Genomic DNA, 18610 nt, shown 5'->3' on the forward strand with positions numbered 1-18610 from the left:
CAGATGGCATATATATACTGTATATGTGTATAAAAATTTCCAACACTGTGCTCCCCACCTCAATCCTAACCACAGAAAAGATTAAAGGGACAGTCTAGACAAAATTAAAGGGACAGTGATGTCAAAATGAAACTATCTTTTATTGAAAAGTATAACTAGGTAGGCTTGTAAGAGCTCAGGAGTGTGCACGCGTCTTTAGTGCTCTATGACAGCAGTGTTTTGTAACATTGTATAACAAAGCTACAAATAATGTTGCAAAACTCTGCTGCTATAGAGTACTAAAGACACGTGCACACTTCTGGGCTCTTACAAGCCTACCTAGCTTTACTTTTCAATAAAAGATAGTTTCATTTTGACGTTACTGCAAACGCAGCATTACAAAAAAAAAAAAAAAAAATTACCGCCCGCACGAAGTATAACATAAAAAACCTAACCTCCAACACGAAGTATTAACACCTAAACCACAAACCTACACATCACAAAATAATAAAGTAATTAACCCCTAATCCGCAAAAAACGTAACATATTAATCCCTTAACTGTCAACCACCCACATCGCAATAAACCTAATTACCCTATTAACCCCTAAACTGCAATACCCCCACATCACAATTAACCTAATTACCCTATTAACCCTTAAACCCTCACATCACAGTAATCCTAATTAACCCCTAAACCGCAAAACCCCCACATCGCAATAAACCTAATTAACCTATTAACCCCTTAAACCACCAAAACCCACAACGCAAATAACTAATGAAATTACTAAACCCCCTAACCTAACACTCCCTAAATTAAACCCAATTACCTAAATTAAAAATACAAAATTACAAACAAAATAAAAAAAACTAAAATTACTTTAAAAATAAAAAAACTAAGTTTAAATTAAGCTAAAATTACACAAAATAAAAAAGTCTAACATTACAGAAAAAAATAAACAAATTAAACCTAATCCCTATGAAAATAAAAAAGCCTCCCCAAAATAAAAACACCCCCTAATCTAATGCTAAACTACCAATAGCCCTTTAGCCCTTAGGGCTTTTTGTAGGGCATTGCCCTAAGTTAAACAGCTCTTTTACAGTTACAAAAAATTTAAAGTCCCCACTAACAGTAAAACCGACTACCCGCCAACCCCCCCCCCCAAAAAAAACTAAAACTAAAAAACCTAAACTACCCATTGCCCTGTAAAAGGGCATTTGTATGGGCATTCAGCTCTTTTAAGAAGTGCCCATCCCTAATCTAAAAAAAAAAAAAAAAAAAAACCCCAAAAATAAAAAAACAACCGAACTCTAATCCCCAGGTTGGTACTCACGGTTTCTAAAGTCCGGCTGAGAAGGTCCTCTTCTAGGCGTTTAAGTCTTCTTCCAAGTGGCCGACATCTTCTTCCAAGCGGGGACCTCTTCTATCTTCTTCCAGGAACAAGCCAGCATGTAGCGGAAGGCAGAATTGAAGACCGATGACCGCGGAGCCATGGAGCATGGAGGATCCTCTTCTTCCGATCGTCATTGTAAACTGAATAGTGAATTCAAGGTACGCGATTAAAGATGGCGTCCCTTGAATAGAATAAGAGCTACTGAAATCCTATTGGCTGTTCAAATTAGGCAATAGGATTTCAGTAGCTCTCATCCTATTGGCTGATTTGAATTTGAAGAATCAAATCAGCCAATAGGAATTCAAGGGACGCCCATCTTTAATCTCATACCTTGAATTTAATATTCAGTGTATGGCGGCGATCGGAAGAAGAGGATCCTCCACGCTTCATGGCTCCGCGGTCGCCGGTTTTCAGTTCCGCTGTTCTGGATGAAGAAAGAAGAGGTCCCCGCTTGGAAGAAGATGTCGGCCGCTTGGAAGAAGACTTCAACACCTTCTCCACCGGACTTCAGCAAATTTTTTGGGGGGGTTTGTTTTTTTTAGATTAGGGTTATGGGCACTTCTTAAAAGAGCTGAATGTTTTTTAGTGTTAGGTTTATTTAATTATTTTGGGGAGTTTGGTGGGTGGTGGGTTTTACTGTTAGGAGGACTTAGAATTGTTTGTAACTGCAAAAGAGCTGTTTAACTTAGGAGAATAACCTACAAAAATCCCTTTTAAGGGCTATTGGTAGTATAGCATTAGATTAGGGGGTGTTTTTATTTTGTGGGGCTTTTTATTTTTATAGGGATTAGGTTTAATTTTTTTATTTTGGATAATGTGTTTATTTTTTTCTGTTTGTTCTATTTTTTGTATTTACAACACATAGACTGCCCTCTGGGCAGGCTTACCAACTAGTGGGTAATAAAGGGATTATCTATCTTTTTAAACAACAACAATTCTGGAGTAGACTGTCCCTTTAAGATTGCATTAGACTTTCTTGATTTGGCAGAGGCTGAATGAAGACCACTGTAATAAGAATTAAGATGGTGTGTTAGCTCTTCTAGGAGCAGTTAAGTGTCAGGATAATGGTTTAAGGGTTGCATAGAGAACTGTGCTAAGGAATGCATGGGGGATTGTATAAGCATTTACTGGGTACTAGGGGGTTGCACTGATGGGTTCATGCAAAGGTCCCTTGGGTGCTAGGGGGTAGTGGTATAAAGTTAATGAAGTGGGGTCTGGATGCTGTAAAAAGATTAATAGAGTGAGAGTCTGGGTTTATTCTGCTGGGAGAGTGGTTGGGGATTAACTGTGGTAGATCAAGGATGAAAAAGCTAAATGCAATTGGGGGAAGTGGTACAATGAAGGATTAATATGGAACAAGACTTGTGCTGTAAACAGTTAATAGCAATGGGTGTGTGCTAAAGAGTTAATAGTAGTAAGGAGGGTGAGTGATGCAATAAAGGGTTACTTTTGTGGGGTCGGAGTGATGTGAATTGTTGTAGTTAGGGTTAATTAGGGCCCATTGTTGGCCTTCAGGATCCTCCAATATTCTGAGAAAAATTATACCCATACAACACGAGTACTACAGCACAAGTGCTACATGGGTGCTACTGCTTATTGCAGCAGTAAGAAGCTTCTTAGCTAGTGCTCATTATGATCAGCCATAAAGAGCCACTATTAGTGGAAACAGTGTGCTGTCACTAAAAATAAAGAAGACATTGTTAGACACAAAAAAAGAAAATTTATGCTTACCTGATAAATTTGTTTCTTTTTAGACACGATGAGTCCGCGGATTTCATCCTTACTTGTGGGATTACGCCTCCTGGTCAGCAGGAGGAGGCAAAGAGCACCACAGCAGAGCATTCGACCGAAGTTAGGAAGAGAAAGGAAAAGCCAAGGTGCAGAGGTGTCTGAAGTTTACAAAAATTAATAACCTGTCTCATAGAACAGGGCGGGCCGTGGACTCATCGTGCCTAAAAAGAAACAAATTTATCAGGTAAGCATACATTTTCTTTTCTTTTTAAAGACACGATGAGTCCACGGATTTCATCCTTACTTGTGGGATACAATACCAAAGCTAGAGTACACGGATGAAAAGGGAGGGACAAGACAGGAAACCTAAACAGAAGGCACCACTGCTTGAAGAACCTTTCTGCCAAAAACAGCCACAGCCGATGCAAAGGTATCAAATTTGTAAAATTTAGAAAAAGTGTGAAGAGAGGACCAAGTTGCAGCCTTGCAAATCTGCTCAACTGAAGCATCATTTTTTTTAAATTTTTTTTCATTAAATTTTTATTGAAGAATAAGTTTACAAGTATAATAAAACCACAATACACATAAAAGACATACATGGTAAAGTCCAATCACATTAGTGGTATAAAAAGTCATACACTTCATATTGATGTGTACTCACGCCCCCAGAACTAAGCTGAGTCGCGAGTTTTCAAGCATACTCGTTTAAACAGTTTAGAGAAAATACATTTTAGAACAATGTAATATTTATACAAGACAAGGGGAAAGATGGAGTAGGGGATAGAGAAACGAGTTAAAAAAGTGGAGGAGAAGGAAGGGAGAAGAGGGAAGAGAGGGTAGAGAGAGAAAAAAAAAAAAAAAAAAGGGGGAGGAGTGTAGGCAGGGAAAACACTGTCCAGACAGAACGTCCCCTGAGACAGAGAACTTTATATTGTGCCACGCCAAATTGCCAGTAAAAGTTCGTATTTATCTAACATGTGGTTTTTGAGGTAGTGTATCTTTCCAGAAGCAATATCTCTTCCACTTGAAGGCACCACTCCCCCAGATTGGGGATTGAGCGGGTCTTCCACTTTCTTGGAATCAGTTTCTTCGCACCAGTGAGCATGATTAATAACAGGGCCAGGTGCGCCTGACTTTGAGTTTTGGGCAATCTCAAAAAGAGAAGGATCTCCGGACTAACCGGGATGGGGGAGTGAAGGATCTCGGACATTTTGTGGATGACCTCTGACCAAAAAGATGTCAGAGTAGGGCATGACCCCCATATGTGCAACAGGGAGCCATATTCACCACAGCCCCTCCAGCACATAGGGCTGGCCGTCGGAAATTTTTTATATAGTCTGGCAGGTGTCAAGTACCATCTACTTAAAAGTTTAATGTGTGATTCTTGTATAGTCGATGAGACAGAGGATATTTTAATAAGTTTAAACGCCTTCAACCATTGTTCCAAGCTAATGTCTGATTCCTAGTCCTCAGTCCATCGTATAGTGTATGTCGGGAGAGAGTCTGTCCCCTGCAGGGTCACTATCTTGTATATGAGGGAGATTAAATGTCTTGGCAGAGATTCACCAGTACATAGACTCTCAAAAGGAGTAAGAGATCTACCTAGTTCTTGTTTATGTTTGTGCTTAGAGATAAAATGTATCAACTGGTTATAGTGCATCCATGAGGAAAAGATTTTGGGTTGAAGTGCCCTAAGAGACTCAAGAGACTTAACTTTCCCATCCTCCACAACTCAGAGAACTGATCCATCTTTAATTTTATAAGGTGTGATTCTGTGAAATGCTATTCTATGATAGGGGATCTCAGGGTTTTCAATAATTGTTAATAAGGGAGAGGGGCATGTGGAAATATTAGTAGAAGTAGCCACAGTGGAGTCCCAGTTATTGAACGTTTCCTCGAGTAAGTGATATCTATTAATCATTTTTGGGTGCTGTGCAGGCGGGAGCCATGCTAGGGTACCAGTGTTGCTAACTTTTAGGATTTGCCTATCCAAATCAACCCATGCCTTGTGTTTAGCGTTGTGAGCCCATTCTACTATCCTCTGCAGGCCTATGGCTTTTTTATATAGGGAGAGATCTGGTAGGCCTAGTCCACCCCTTTCCCTCGGTAAATACATAGTACGCTTAGGGACCCTGGGTTTGGTGTTTCCCCAGATATATTGCTCGATGAGTTTCTGCAACTGAGCGATATATCCCTTAGGTAACGCTATAGGGAGTGTCTGAAATAGATACAATATTCGGGGCAGAATATTCATCTTAATGACCCCAGCCCTGCCCAGCCAAGAAATATATTTGCCTTTCCAGGAGGAAAGGTCAGCTGCAATTTCGCCTTTAAGAGGGGCATAGTTAAATTTAAAGAGGTCTGCGGGATCCGAAGTCAGGAAGATGCCGAGATATTTAAATTTTTTGGCGGCAAGGGGAATTTTGTATTTTTGTTGTATATTCTGTACTATCTTTGGGCATGTGTTAATATTCAGGAGTTCCGACTTACTCAGGTTAAGGGAAAAGTCAGACACCCTTCCGTACTCTTTTAATTTGTCTAGCAGTTCTGGAAGCGAGTCCGGGGCATTGGATAAAGTATACAAAACATCGTCGGCATACAACGCCTGTTTGTGTTCCGTTTCCCCCACTCTTATGCCCCGTATGCGATGGTTAGCCCTCACCTTATGAGCAAGGACCTCTATAGATAGGGCAAAAAGTAGCGGGGATAGAGGGAAACCCTGCCGAGTCCCATTCCTTATGTCGAATGGGTCAGACAGGGTGTTGTTAATTCTGATCCTAGCGTTAGGGTTGGAGTAGAGTGCTAAAACAAAATGTATAAAAATCTGTCCGAAACCCATCTTCTTCATCACCTGACGCAGAAAGACCCAATTTACCCTATCAAAGGCCTTCTCCGTGTCGGTGGAGAAGAGCACCATGGGGAGGCCAGAAATTCTGGCATGATTAATTAGTTGAGTCACCTTAATAGTATTATCCCTGGTCTCTCGGCCAGGGACGAATCCCACCTGGTCATTGCATACCAGCTGCGGTAGATATTTATTAAGTCTGGTTGCCAGAATCTTTGCTAACAGCTTCATGTCCGAGTTGATCAGGGATATGGGACGGAAATGACTAGGGGAATCTGCTGGCTTGCCCGGCTTAGAGATGACAGTAATATGTGCCTCTAGAAGGACACAAGATAAAACGGGGTTATCTCAGAGACCTGAAGCATCATTTTTGAATGCCCATGAGGAAGCAACAGCCCTAGTTGAATGAGCCTAATTCAACAGGAGGCTGCTGTCCAGCAGTCTCGTATGCCAAGCGGATGATACTCTTCAGCCAAAAAGAAAGAGGTAGCCGTAGCTTTCTGACCCTTACGTTTTCCAGAAAAAATGACAGAGAAGATGATTGACGAAAATCTTTAGTTGCTTGTAAATAAAATTTTAAAGCACGGACTACGTCCAAATAGTGCAGAAGACGATCCTTATGAGAAGAAGGGTTAGGACACAATGAAGGAACAACAATCTCCTGATTAATCTTCTTGTCTGAAACAACCTTAGGAAGAAAACCGAGTTTAGTACGTAACACCACCTTATCCAAATGAAGAATAAGGTAAGGCGAATTACACTGTAATGCCGAAAGCTAAGACACTCTTCGAGCAGAAGAAATGGCAACAAGAAATAAAACTTTCCAGGATAACAACTTAATATCTATGGAATGCATAGGTTAAAACGGGACCCCTTGAAGAACTTTAAGAACTAAATTTAAGCTCCATGGAGGAGCAATCGGTTTAAACACAGGCCTGATTCTAGTCAAAGCCTGACAAAAAGATTGAACATCTGGGTCATCTGCCAGACGCTTATGTAACAAAATAGATAAAGCAGAGATCTGGCCCTTCAGGGAACTCGCTGATAATCCCTTCTCCAATCCTTCTTGGAGAAAAGACAAAATCCTAGGAATCCTAACTGTACTCCATGAGTAGCCCTTAGATTCACACCAATAAAGATATTTAAACCATATCTTATGGTAAATCTTCCTAGTCACAGGCTCACGTGCCTGAATTAAGGTATCTATAACCGAATCGGAGAAACCTCGCTTGGACAGGATTAAGCGTTCAATCTCCAAGCAGTCAGCTTCAGAGAAACTATTTCTGGATGAAGTTCCCACTCTCCCGGATGAAAAGTCTGCCTGCTCAGAAAATCCGCCTCCCAGTTCTCCACCCCTGGGATGTGGATCGCCGACAGATGGCAAGAATGGGCCTCCGCCCACTGGATAATCTTGGCTACTTCGGCCATCGCTAAGGAACTCCTCGCTCCTCCTTGATGATTGATGTAAGCCACTATCGTTATGTTGTCCGACTGGAACCTGATGAATTGAGCCGAAGCCAACTGAGGTCAGGCTTGAAGCGCATTGAAGATTGCCCTTAGCTCCAGAATGTTGATGGGAAGGAGAGACTCTGTCCGAGTCCTTATCCCTTGAGACTTTAAAGAATTCCAGACTGCTCCCCATCCTAAAAGACTGGCATCCGTTGTCACTATGACCCATGAAGGTCTGCGGAAGCACGTCCCTTGGGACAGATGATCCAGAGACAACCACCATTGAAGAGAGTCCCTCGTCTCCTGTTCTATTGTTATCTGAGGAGACAAATCCGTAAAATCTTCATTCCACTGCCTGAGCATGCTTAACTGCAGAGGCCTGAGGTGAAACCAAGCAAACAGAATGATGTCCATTGCCGCTACCATCAACCCGATTACCTCCATGCACTGAGCCACTGACGGCCGAGGAGTGGACTGAAGGGCTCGACATGTATGCAGAATCTTTGACTTTCTGACCTCTGTCAGAATTTTTCTTTATGAATATAGAGTCGATTAGAGTTCTTAAGAAGGTTACCCTTGTCTACGGAATCAACAAACTCTTTTCCAGATTTACCTTCCACCCGTGAGTTCTCAGGAAGGATAGCACAAAGTCGGTATGGGACCTTGCTTGTTGATAAGATGACGCCTGGATTAGAATATCGTCCAGATAAGGCGCCACCGCAATGCCCCGCGGTCTTAGAACCGCCAGCAGAGACCCCAGAACCTTTGTGAAAATTCTGGGTGCCGTGGCCAGACCGAAAGGAAGAGCCACAAACTGAAAGTGTTTGTCCAGGAAGGCAAACCTCAGAAACTTGTGATGATATCTGTGGATAGGAACATGAAGATATGCATCCCTTAGATCCACTGTTGTCAAAAATTGACCCTCCTAGATCAATGGAAGAATGGTACGAATAGTTTCCATCTTGAATGATGGAACTCTGAGAAACTTGTTTAGATTCTGTCTTGAGGTCTAATATAGGTCGGAAGCAGTGTTCCCTCTAAGACCAGTTTTGTGTGCGGCCCAGCAGTGAAACAGTTAATTAGGTAACCACACCCTGCAATTAGCAAACTCTGCACAATGCAGATAGCAAGGCATGGTTCTCTTGTTAACTGTTTCACTGCTGGGCTGCACACAAAACTGTCCTTAGAGGGAACACTGGTCGGAAGGTTCCCTCTTTTTTGGGAACTACAAACAGCTTTGAATAAAAACCCTGTCCCTGTTCCCGTATTGGAATGGGACAAATTACCCCCATGGAAGAGAGGTCTCTTACACAACGTAAGAACGCCTCTCTTCTTATTGGGTCTGCAGACAATCTTGAAACAAGAAATCTTCCTTGGGGGAAAGAATTTCTGAACTCCAGCTTGTATCCCTGAGACACTATTTCTATCGCCCAGGGATCCTGAACATCTCGCACCCAAGCCTGAATGAAAAAGTAAAGTCTGCCCCCTACCAGATCCGGTCCCGGATCGGGGGCAAACCCTTCATGCTGACTTGGAAGCAGCAGCAGCAGGTTTCTTGGATTTTTGTTTACCCTTGTTCCACGATTGGTTGGGTCTCCAGATAGTCTTGGATTGTAAATAGTTTACTTCCTGTTTAGAGGAAGAAGAGAAAGAGTTTCCTTTTAAATTTCGAAAGGAACGAAAATTACTCTGTCGACCCTTCTGCTTGGTTCTTTTATCCTGAGGGAGGAGATGACCCTTGCCTCCCGTGATGTCAGAGATAATTTCCTTCAAACCAGGCCCAAACAGGGTTTTCCCCTTGTAAGGAATAGCCAGAAGTTTAGACTTCGATGACACGTCCACAGACCAAGGCTTCAACCATAAGGCTCTGCGGGCTAGAATAGAAAAACCTGAACTCTTAGCAGCCAATTTAGTAATCTGCAGAGAAGCATCAGTAATAAATGAATTAGCTAATTTAAGAGCCTTAATCCGATCCTGTATCTCTTCCAACGAAGTCTCAGTCTTAAGAGACACAGCAAGAGCATCAAACCAATAAGCTGCCGCACTAGTGACCGTAATAATGCAAGCAGCTGGTTTCAATAACAAACCTTGGTGGACAGAGATCTTTTTAAGTAGACCCTCCAACTTCTTATCCATAGGATCTTTGAAGGCACAACTATCCTCAATAGGGATAGTAGTTCATTTAGCTAAGGTGGAAATAGCTCCCTCCACCTTAGGCACCGTCTGCCAAGATTCCCTGACAGCGCAACCTATAGGGAACATCTTAAGGAGCCCATGTTCCCAATAAATATGGATAATGAAGTGTAGAGCCCTCTCTGAGTCAAATATGTCCCCAGAATAATAAAAACTGCACTTACCTCTATGCTGTCCGACAGCAGGACACCCCCAACAGATGTAAGAGGTTCTTTCCCTCCTATAGCCCTTTGAACAAAGATAGAGCCTGAGTTATTTTCTGCTTAGGCCATCACAAGAAGGGCAGCATCGCAATATGGGAGGCACAGTGAGAATTATGTCCCACCAGTTCCCATTGCTCTAAAGCAACCAATAGCTCTACTCTAGAGACTGACATGGACTACGGCTACACCCTAGAATAAAGCAGCACTCTCTGGCACTACTTTTAAAATAATAAAATCTTGATTGAAGAATCAAACACTAACACCTCACTTTGCCATCTCCTATCACTGACGTAGGCAAAGAGAATGACTGGAGTGGGAGGGAAGGGAGGAGCTATATATACAGCTCTGCTGTGGTGCTCTTTGCCTCCTCCTGCTGACCAGGAGGCGTAATCCCACAAGTAAGGATGAAATCCGTGGACTCATTGTGTCTTTAAAAAGAGATGGCAGTTACAACTAAAAATCTGCTATTGCTTTTTTTTCATAGCGGCTGTTTTCTGAATCTTGCAATAAGATGGCAAAAGTGTTCCAAAACAAGGAAAGGTTGAGAAGAATGGTTATAGACGTTTCCTGGAATACGAAAGTAGAACAACTTTTATTTACAGTTGATCTAATGACACTTTTTGTGCTTGCGTTTTATAGTAACTATGATGAAATGTTTTTCCTTGAGTAATAATACCTAACTGCAATGCTGCCAGAATGAGAATTTTACAGCCATATACACTATAAAATGACCGGGTGAATGTATTTTCAATGCAGTAATGTTGCTGTTGTCACTGTAGCAATAGTAGCAGTGGCAAACCGTGTTAACCTTCTAGCTGTCTCACTAACAGTAAACAGCCTCTGATTCCAACCCCACGTCTCACATATAGACATCTGCTATATCATTGTGACATTATTATGATGGTTTATTGTGGCCATGGCAATGTTTCATCAGCTAAACCATGGGCATAACACATTGCTGGCATTTGTGATTATGTGAGACAAATATGGCAGGATTACGATACATTAAAGTATTAAAAAATATCTAAGCTGTGTCCTTAAATATGTTAGCTATTTTCATAATACCTGAGTGTGGGCTTCATTTTCCTGCAACTGTATCTTCAGTTTTTCAAATTCAGAATTCAGCTTCTCCAATGTTTTCTTAAAAGTATCTCTGCGTATGGTTAAGATTATATTATCCTCTTGGAGTTTCTGAGAGTAAAAAACAAGTAAAAAAATAAAATAATGACACAAATAGTTTAAAACTACATAAGACACACATCTCTATAAAAAGACAATATTGCAACATCTACTTATAAAGACTCTAATCTTCCACAAAGATTTTGTTCTCCACAGATAATACACCTGCAATTGCTTTTCAGTTAATTGTACTTTCTTAACTTTAGATGTGTATTATTGAACTGTCATTGTCTTCTCACCATATGGAACACATATGAGGCAATGTGTAGTCTTCATAGGGGCCCTCCTAATCTGCTACTAGTTAGGGGTCCCCTTTCCTTTCCCTGCCATTATCCACTGCTACCATCATGGGGCTACCATCATGGGGCTCACTGATTTCAATTTCCTGTGAGTGTGGTGTCAGTGCTGCAGGTGGGGTGCATATTTACAGTGCTGATATCTGGGGCTCCGCACCACTTACAGGGGCATGAAGCCCCTCATTTGAAAGAAGAGAAAATAGCAATCAAGAAGTTTAACTGCTGTTTTGCTTGAGGTGGAGGAGACTCAAACAGAGCTCCATATCTCCTAGAGGATCAAGTGACCGATCATTTGAAAGGGAGACAACCCTCTTTCAAATTAGGGTCTTTTGTCCCACTAGGATGCTGGTTATCAGGGTTATAGAGGATGAAGAGGGCCAGGAGGGAATTAATTTATTTTGAATCAGGGGATTATATGACTCTTCAATTAACAAGTCACTTTGTTATGCCAGGAACAGTGTTTGCTAAGGGTGATGAGCCTACAACCACCACAATAATATCTATTTAAAAATACACGGAACATTTTTCCCTATTTGAAGAACATTCGAATGTAACATATTTACAGTACATACACAGTAAAACACATTATTAAATATTAATATTGATTAAAAATTAATTTTCTTGTTTTCAGGTATTTGAGTGGAATGCGTGCCAAAGTGTATATTCATATTTACAAATACAGACATAAATACACACACATATATATGTCTGTATATATACATACATACAGATGTATATGTATGTACTATATATAACCACAATATAGCCCTTTCCATGTAAATTCCTTGTCATATACCTTTTAACCCTTATAACTTTTTTAACCCATTAACGACTGAGGACGTGCCAGGCACGTCCTATAAAAAACGGTTGTTAACGACCAATGACGTGTCTGGCACATCTTCTGGTGTTTTAAGCTCTGGAAGCGATCGCGATCATGTTGAGGCATCGTGCAATACCCTTTGCTAAGCAACCGATGCAGAGAGGGCCACTCTGTGGCACTCTCTGCATTGGCCAGCGATGGTGCCAATCGTCGGTAGCTTGGGAGGGATAGCAGGGAGGCGGGTGGGCGACCCATCGCTGGAGGAGGTGGGAGGAGGGCGTGAGAGGGGCGGGAGCAGGTGGGACCGATTACACTACGGAAAATATGTAGTAAGAGGGAAGGAGGGAGAGGGAGATATTAGCAATTGAAATGATCTGGGAAGGGGTAGGGATAGGGAAATGAGGGGGGGGCAGCTACACTACGGAAAAAAATGTGTTTTACTATTTAAAATAAATAAGCAACAACTATAGGAAACTGGGTACTGGCAGACAGCTGCCAGTACCTAACATGGCGGCTAATAGGTAGAGGGGGGGAGGGTTAGAGAGCTGTTTCGGGTAGGAACAGGGAGGTTGGGGGGTAAGGAGGAATCCTAATGCTGCAGTATATATATATATACAGTGAGTGCAGAATTATTAGGCAAATGAGTATTTTGACCACATCATCCTCTTTATGCATGTTGTTTTACTCCAAACTGTATAGGCTCGAAAGCCTACTACCAATTAAGCATATTAGGTGATGTGCATCTCTGTAATGAGAAGGGGTGTGGTCTAATGACATCAACACCCTATATCAGGTGTGCATAATTATTAGGCAACTTCCTTTCCTTTGGCAAAATGGGTTAAAAGAAGGACTTGACAGGCTCAGAAAAGTCAAAAATAGTGAGATATCTTGCAGAGGGATGCAGCACTCTTAAAATTGCAAAACTTCTGAAGCGTGATCATCGAACAATCAAGCGTTTCATTCAAAATAGTCAACAGGGTCGCAAGAAGCGTGTGGAAAAACCAAGGCGCAAAATAACTGCCCATGAACTGAGAAAAGTCAAGCGTGCAGCTGCCAAGATGCCACTTGCCACCAGTTTGGCCATATTTCAGAGCTGCAACATCACTGGAGTGCCCAAAAGCACAAGGTGTGCAATACTAAGAGACATGGCCAAGGTAAGAAAGGCTGAAAGACGACCACCACTGAACAAGACACACAAGCTGAAACGTCAAGACTGGGCCAAGAAATATCTCAAGACTGATTTTTCTAAGGTTTTATGGACTGATGAAATGAGAGTGAGTCTTGATGGGCCAGATGGATGGGCCCGTGGCTGGATTGGTAAAGGGCAGAGAGCTCCAGTCCGACTCAGACGCCAGCAAGGTGGAGGTGGAGTACTGGTTTGGGCTGGTATCATCAAAGATGAGCTTGTGGGGCCTTTTCGGGTTGAGGATGGAGTCAAGCTCAACTCCCAGTCCTACTGCCAGTTTCTGGAAGACACCTTCTTCAAGCAGTGGTACAGGAAGAAGTCTGCATCCTTCAAGAAAAACATGATTTTCATGCAGGACAATGCTCCATCACACGCGTCCAAGTACTCCACAGCGTGGCTGGCAAGAAAGGGTATAAAAGAAGAAAATCTAATGACATGGCCTCCTTGTTCACCTGATCTGAACCCCATTGAGAACCTGTGGTCCATCATCAAATGTGAGATTTACAAGGAGGGAAAACAGTACACCTCTCTGAACAGTGTCTGGGAGGCTGTGGTTGCTGCTGCACGCAATGTTGATGGTGAACAGATCAAAACACTGACAGAATCCATGGATGGCAGGCTTTTGAGTGTCCTTGCAAAGAAAGGTGGCTATATTGGACACTTATTTGTTTTTGTTTTGTTTTTGAATGTCAGAAATGTATATTTGTGAATGTTGAGATGTTATATTGGTTTCACTGGTAAAAATAAATAATTGAAATGGGTATATATTTGTTTTTTGTTAAGTTGCCTAATAATTATGCACAGTAATAGTCACCTGCACACACAGATATCCCCCTAAAATAGCTATAACTAAAAACAAACTAAAAACTACTTCCAAAACTATTCAGCTTTGATATTAATGAGTTTTTTGGGTTCATTGAGAACATGGTTGTTGTTCAATAATAAAATTAATCCTCAAAAATACAACTTGCCTAATAATTCTGCACTCCCTGTATATATATATATATATATATATATATATATATATATATATATATATATATATAAATAAAAGAAAGAAAAAAAATATTTTTATACTTACTGGCAGACTTTCTGCTAAGATGGGGGTGACCTTTGGGGGGGTGGGGGAGGAAAGAGAGCTGTTTGAGAGGGGTCAGGGAGGGATCAGGGGTTTAGATGTCCCAGGTGGGAGGCTGATCTCTACACTAAAGCTAAAATTAACCCTACAAGCTACCTAACTAACCCCTTCACTGCTGGACATAATACAAGTGTGGTGCACAGCGGCATTTAGCTGCCTTCTAATTACCAAAAAGCAATGCCAAAGCCATATAAGTCTGCTATTATTGAACAAAGGGGATCCCAGAGAAGCATTTACAATTTGTGCCATAATTGCACAAGCTCTTTGTAAATAATTTCAGTGAGAAACCTAAAGTTTGTGAAAAAATTTGTGAAAAAGTGGACAATTTTTTTTTATTTGATCGCATTTGGCGGTGAAATGGTGACATGAAATATACCAAAATGGGCCTAGATCAATACTTTGGGTTGTATACTAAAAAAAATATATACATTTCTGTCAAGGGATATTGAGGAATTCCTGACAGATATCAGTGTTCCAATATAACTATTGCTAATTTTGAAAAAAGCGGTTTGGAAATAGCAAAGTGCTACTTGTATTTATTGCCCTATAACTTGCAAAAAAAGCAAAGAACATGTAAACATTGGGTATTTCTAAACTCAGGACAAAATTTAGAAACTATTTAGCATGGGTGTTTTAGGTGGTTGTAGATGTGTAACAGATGTTGGGGGTCAAAGTTAGAAAAAGTGTGTTTTTTTCTATTTTTTTCATCATATTTTATAATTTGGCAAATATAATATAACTAGGCAAACAGTTTTTACCTAACAGTTTTAATCCAAAAATAGTTTATCATGTTTAACTGTTGATCTTTTATATGTCAAAGAAAACATTTCAGTACTGTGTCTTTTGATGCAGCATACCATTGCACATTATCAAATCTACTTTGTTCTGTTGATAACCTTTGTTCAAAATCATACCTAGGTAGGCTCAGGAGCAGCGATGCCCTGCTGTGAGCTATTTGGAGATTAGTGGCTACACACATATGCCAACGGTCATTGCTTATCAAGTATGTTCAGCTAGGTCACAGTAGTGCAATGCTGCTCTAATGTGACTTTGCAGGGGTTTAAAAATAAAATGCTCTGATGAAAAAGAGCAATATCCCTTTAAGTAAAATATGTTTTAGTGCTGTAGAAACTATTGGTACTTGTTATAGAGGTCTTCGAAATGTTGTCAGCTTCATAATTTAAAAGACAATGTATTTTTTTGATTGGACAGAATATATTATTTAGGAAACAGAATAATTTAATCTTCATTACTTTTTTCTTCTCCTCTGCAGACGCTCTTAAAGCTTGAAGGTTGCCATATGTTTCTAATTCAGCTGTCATTTGCTCAATTTTTTCTTTCAAAAAGGTACGTTCATTGTTTATCTTTGATTCCAGTTGTTCTACTTTCTGAAGGTCTTGTTGGAGTCGCTGACTTTCTAAATTACATAAATTATAAGAAACTAATTGTCAGAATAAGAAACTGTGCATTAACAAATTATACAATGAAGAGTAAACACGCTCTTTGTTGATCTCATGGGTGCCATAAACAAACAAAAATAGCATAAAATGAGAGTAAACTCATGTAAGTATCAGGTATAATGCTATTCCCTGTAGGATTGCTACTCGCACTGCACATTTTCAAGAGCAACCAATATGATAAGACTTAAAGTGAATGTCAATTTTGATGCTAAAGTGGCCGGTTTGTAAAATTTTTATTAAAAACAGGTGTCACTTTAATTCATCAAAATTTACATTTCACTCCTGTTGTGAAAAAAAAACTTACCTTTTAATCTTCACAGCAGCTCCAGCTTCCTCCGGTTGTTGCAAGCCATTTCTGATGTCAGAAATGATGGATAGGTCATCCTCCAATCACAGCTTCCCCCCCGGGGGAATCAGTGTCTGATTCAACACCGTGATTGGAGGAAGCCGGATTCCTCATTTTAGACCCAGGAAGAGGTTTTGCGATGGGTAGAGGAAGCTGGAGCTGCTGTGAAGATTAAAAGGTAAGTTTTTTTTCTCAACAGGAGTGAAATGTAAATTTTGATGAATTAAAGTGCCCCTGTTTTTAATCGAATTTTTAAAAACCGGGCACTTTAGCATCAAAATTGACATTCACTTTAAAATGACATGAAAGTCAAAATTAAAAGTTTCATAATTCAGACAGAGGTTTCAATGTAATTCTATTATCAAATTAATTTTTTTCTTTTGGTATCCTTTGTTGAAGAGCAAACCTAGATAGTGTCTTGGGCACCATATGTTAGCAGTGTTTGCTTCCTAAGGGCTTTGAAAGGGCTGACACACACACCGATTGGATATTCATTGGAATTGTCATAAAAAAGTATATCACAGTGGGCCAGCATAACATTGTAATGGAAGCATTACTATAGGCATGGATTTAACCCTTTCATGGATAAAAACAAAAAAGGTACATATATACTTTTTTAATGGCAAAGATTACATATATGGCATTTGATTAGCTAAAGTTTACTATCACTTTAAGATATTCTTTTCAGCGCTTTATTTAGCTTGGCAAGTCAGCTAACATACACATAAAACATGGTTGTGCTGTTTCTGAGCAGAAAATCTCCCAATAACAAACATAAATACATTAGTAAATTATGTTGCAAATATATATTAAGAAAAAAAAAAGTGACAGTTAAAAGTTAGCTGCTAAATTTTACTGTCTAGAATAGTTCTAAAATATTAAGGAGTGGATTCTATTACAACATATTTCACCTTAAAAAAAATACTAAACTCTGATAGGCTGAGAGTCTATTGCAGTATTATGATATGATGCCTCGATTTTTCTCTTACTTTTCTAATGAGACGCCTTAACACCACTATAAGGAAAGGAACTGGGTTAAGCTATAATATATCTTTTTTTTTTTTTAACAATCCCGGTGAAGATTGGGGGAAAGAAATAATAATAATTCTAATCAGGAAGAGGATACAGCCTAGTTCCTTTAGATATGCAATGAAGTGGCAGAAGGTGTGTACGTTGCAATCCAGTCTGAGACCAAGCTTTTTTGACCTAGGGAAAATATCTGAAGAACAATAGCATCAGTGAATTTGTTTACTCTCTCCGGTTTCCTTTTTCTTCTTCAGCCATGCTGATGGGCTTTTTATCTCTGGGTATGTAAGCCTATTACATATTTACTGCATTTAACATTTTATTACAAACTGGCAAATATAAAACTAATTACCTTGTTGTGAACATATAAATATTTGTACAATATAAAATATTTTAGCATTTTATATAACTGATGCAACCATATATAGTGTTGAATCTAGCACTGTAATCCTACCTACTGGTTCACAGGATGATTTGGTGTGTGAAGTACAAGCCAAGGCCAGAAAGGTTAAAAGGACAATCATTTTAAACTGCAGTGTATTTAAAGGGACAGTACCACCTTCAGATTATTACATAAAATGCTTAGTTATGCGTAATGAAACAACTTTGCTATATACTTTCATTATTTGTTTTGCCCCCTTTCATGTAATTAAGCTCTTAAAAATTTGACGATTTTATAATTTTCAGAACTTGGAAATGCACCCTGTAGACTTCTCAAGGCTAACTATGCTACATATCTTTCCCCAACTGGATTCAACAGGTAACAATTGCAAAACGATGCAATTTATATTAAAATTATTGCAGTTGCTAGTCTTGTTGTTTGCAGATAAAATCCCAGATTGGCTCCTCCAAAAAAGCAAAATGATGGGTGAAGTTTGGCTATAGAAAAACGTTATGTTAATTAGTTTTAAAAATGTTGTGACTTAGCTGATATGTTATTCTATAGCAGCACAAAAAGTGCAAGGTGTTTACTGTCCCTTTAATTCATTGCAGTGAAACAAATAGCTGGAGGTAATCACTATATTTAACACGTGCTTTGATTAGTTAAAGACAAATAAGTTCAGTTTTCTTTAATGAGTTTAAATATATTGCAGTTTGTTACTGTCCCTTTAAACTTTCTGGTCTTGGTTGTTCTCTAATTAAAAACAATATAAATGCTATTTTAGTATCTATTTATTTTTAAATTGAAATATCAATTCTATAACCACACAAAACATTGTAAACACACAAGCAAATGTGTAATAAAACTCCTCTCCCAATTATAAAACTTTTCACTTTTCTTTGTTTAAATTCATGCTTAGCCCCATTTTTATATTAAATGCAAATTATGCATGTAAAAGAATGTACATTTATTACTTAAAGGGAAA

General features: G+C 39.7%; 1 protein-coding gene across 2 annotated transcripts in view; it reads right to left on the reverse strand.

Annotated features, from left to right (window-relative positions):
* IFT74 (intraflagellar transport 74) overlaps nt 1–18610 on the reverse strand; it is a 414649-nt gene that overhangs the window by 10908 nt on the left and 385131 nt on the right. For both annotated transcript variants that reach the window (XM_053702593.1, XM_053702594.1), the window contains 2 exons: nt 15665–15828; nt 10858–10983 (listed from right to left, as the gene is read on the reverse strand). In XM_053702593.1, coding sequence (XP_053558568.1) covers nt 10858–10983; nt 15665–15828 — 290 coding nt within the window. The remainder of the gene's footprint in view (nt 1–10857; nt 10984–15664; nt 15829–18610) is intronic.

Source organism: Bombina bombina, chromosome 2 (assembly GCF_027579735.1).
Source record: "Bombina bombina isolate aBomBom1 chromosome 2, aBomBom1.pri, whole genome shotgun sequence".
NCBI classification, from domain to species: domain Eukaryota; kingdom Metazoa; phylum Chordata; class Amphibia; order Anura; family Bombinatoridae; genus Bombina; species Bombina bombina.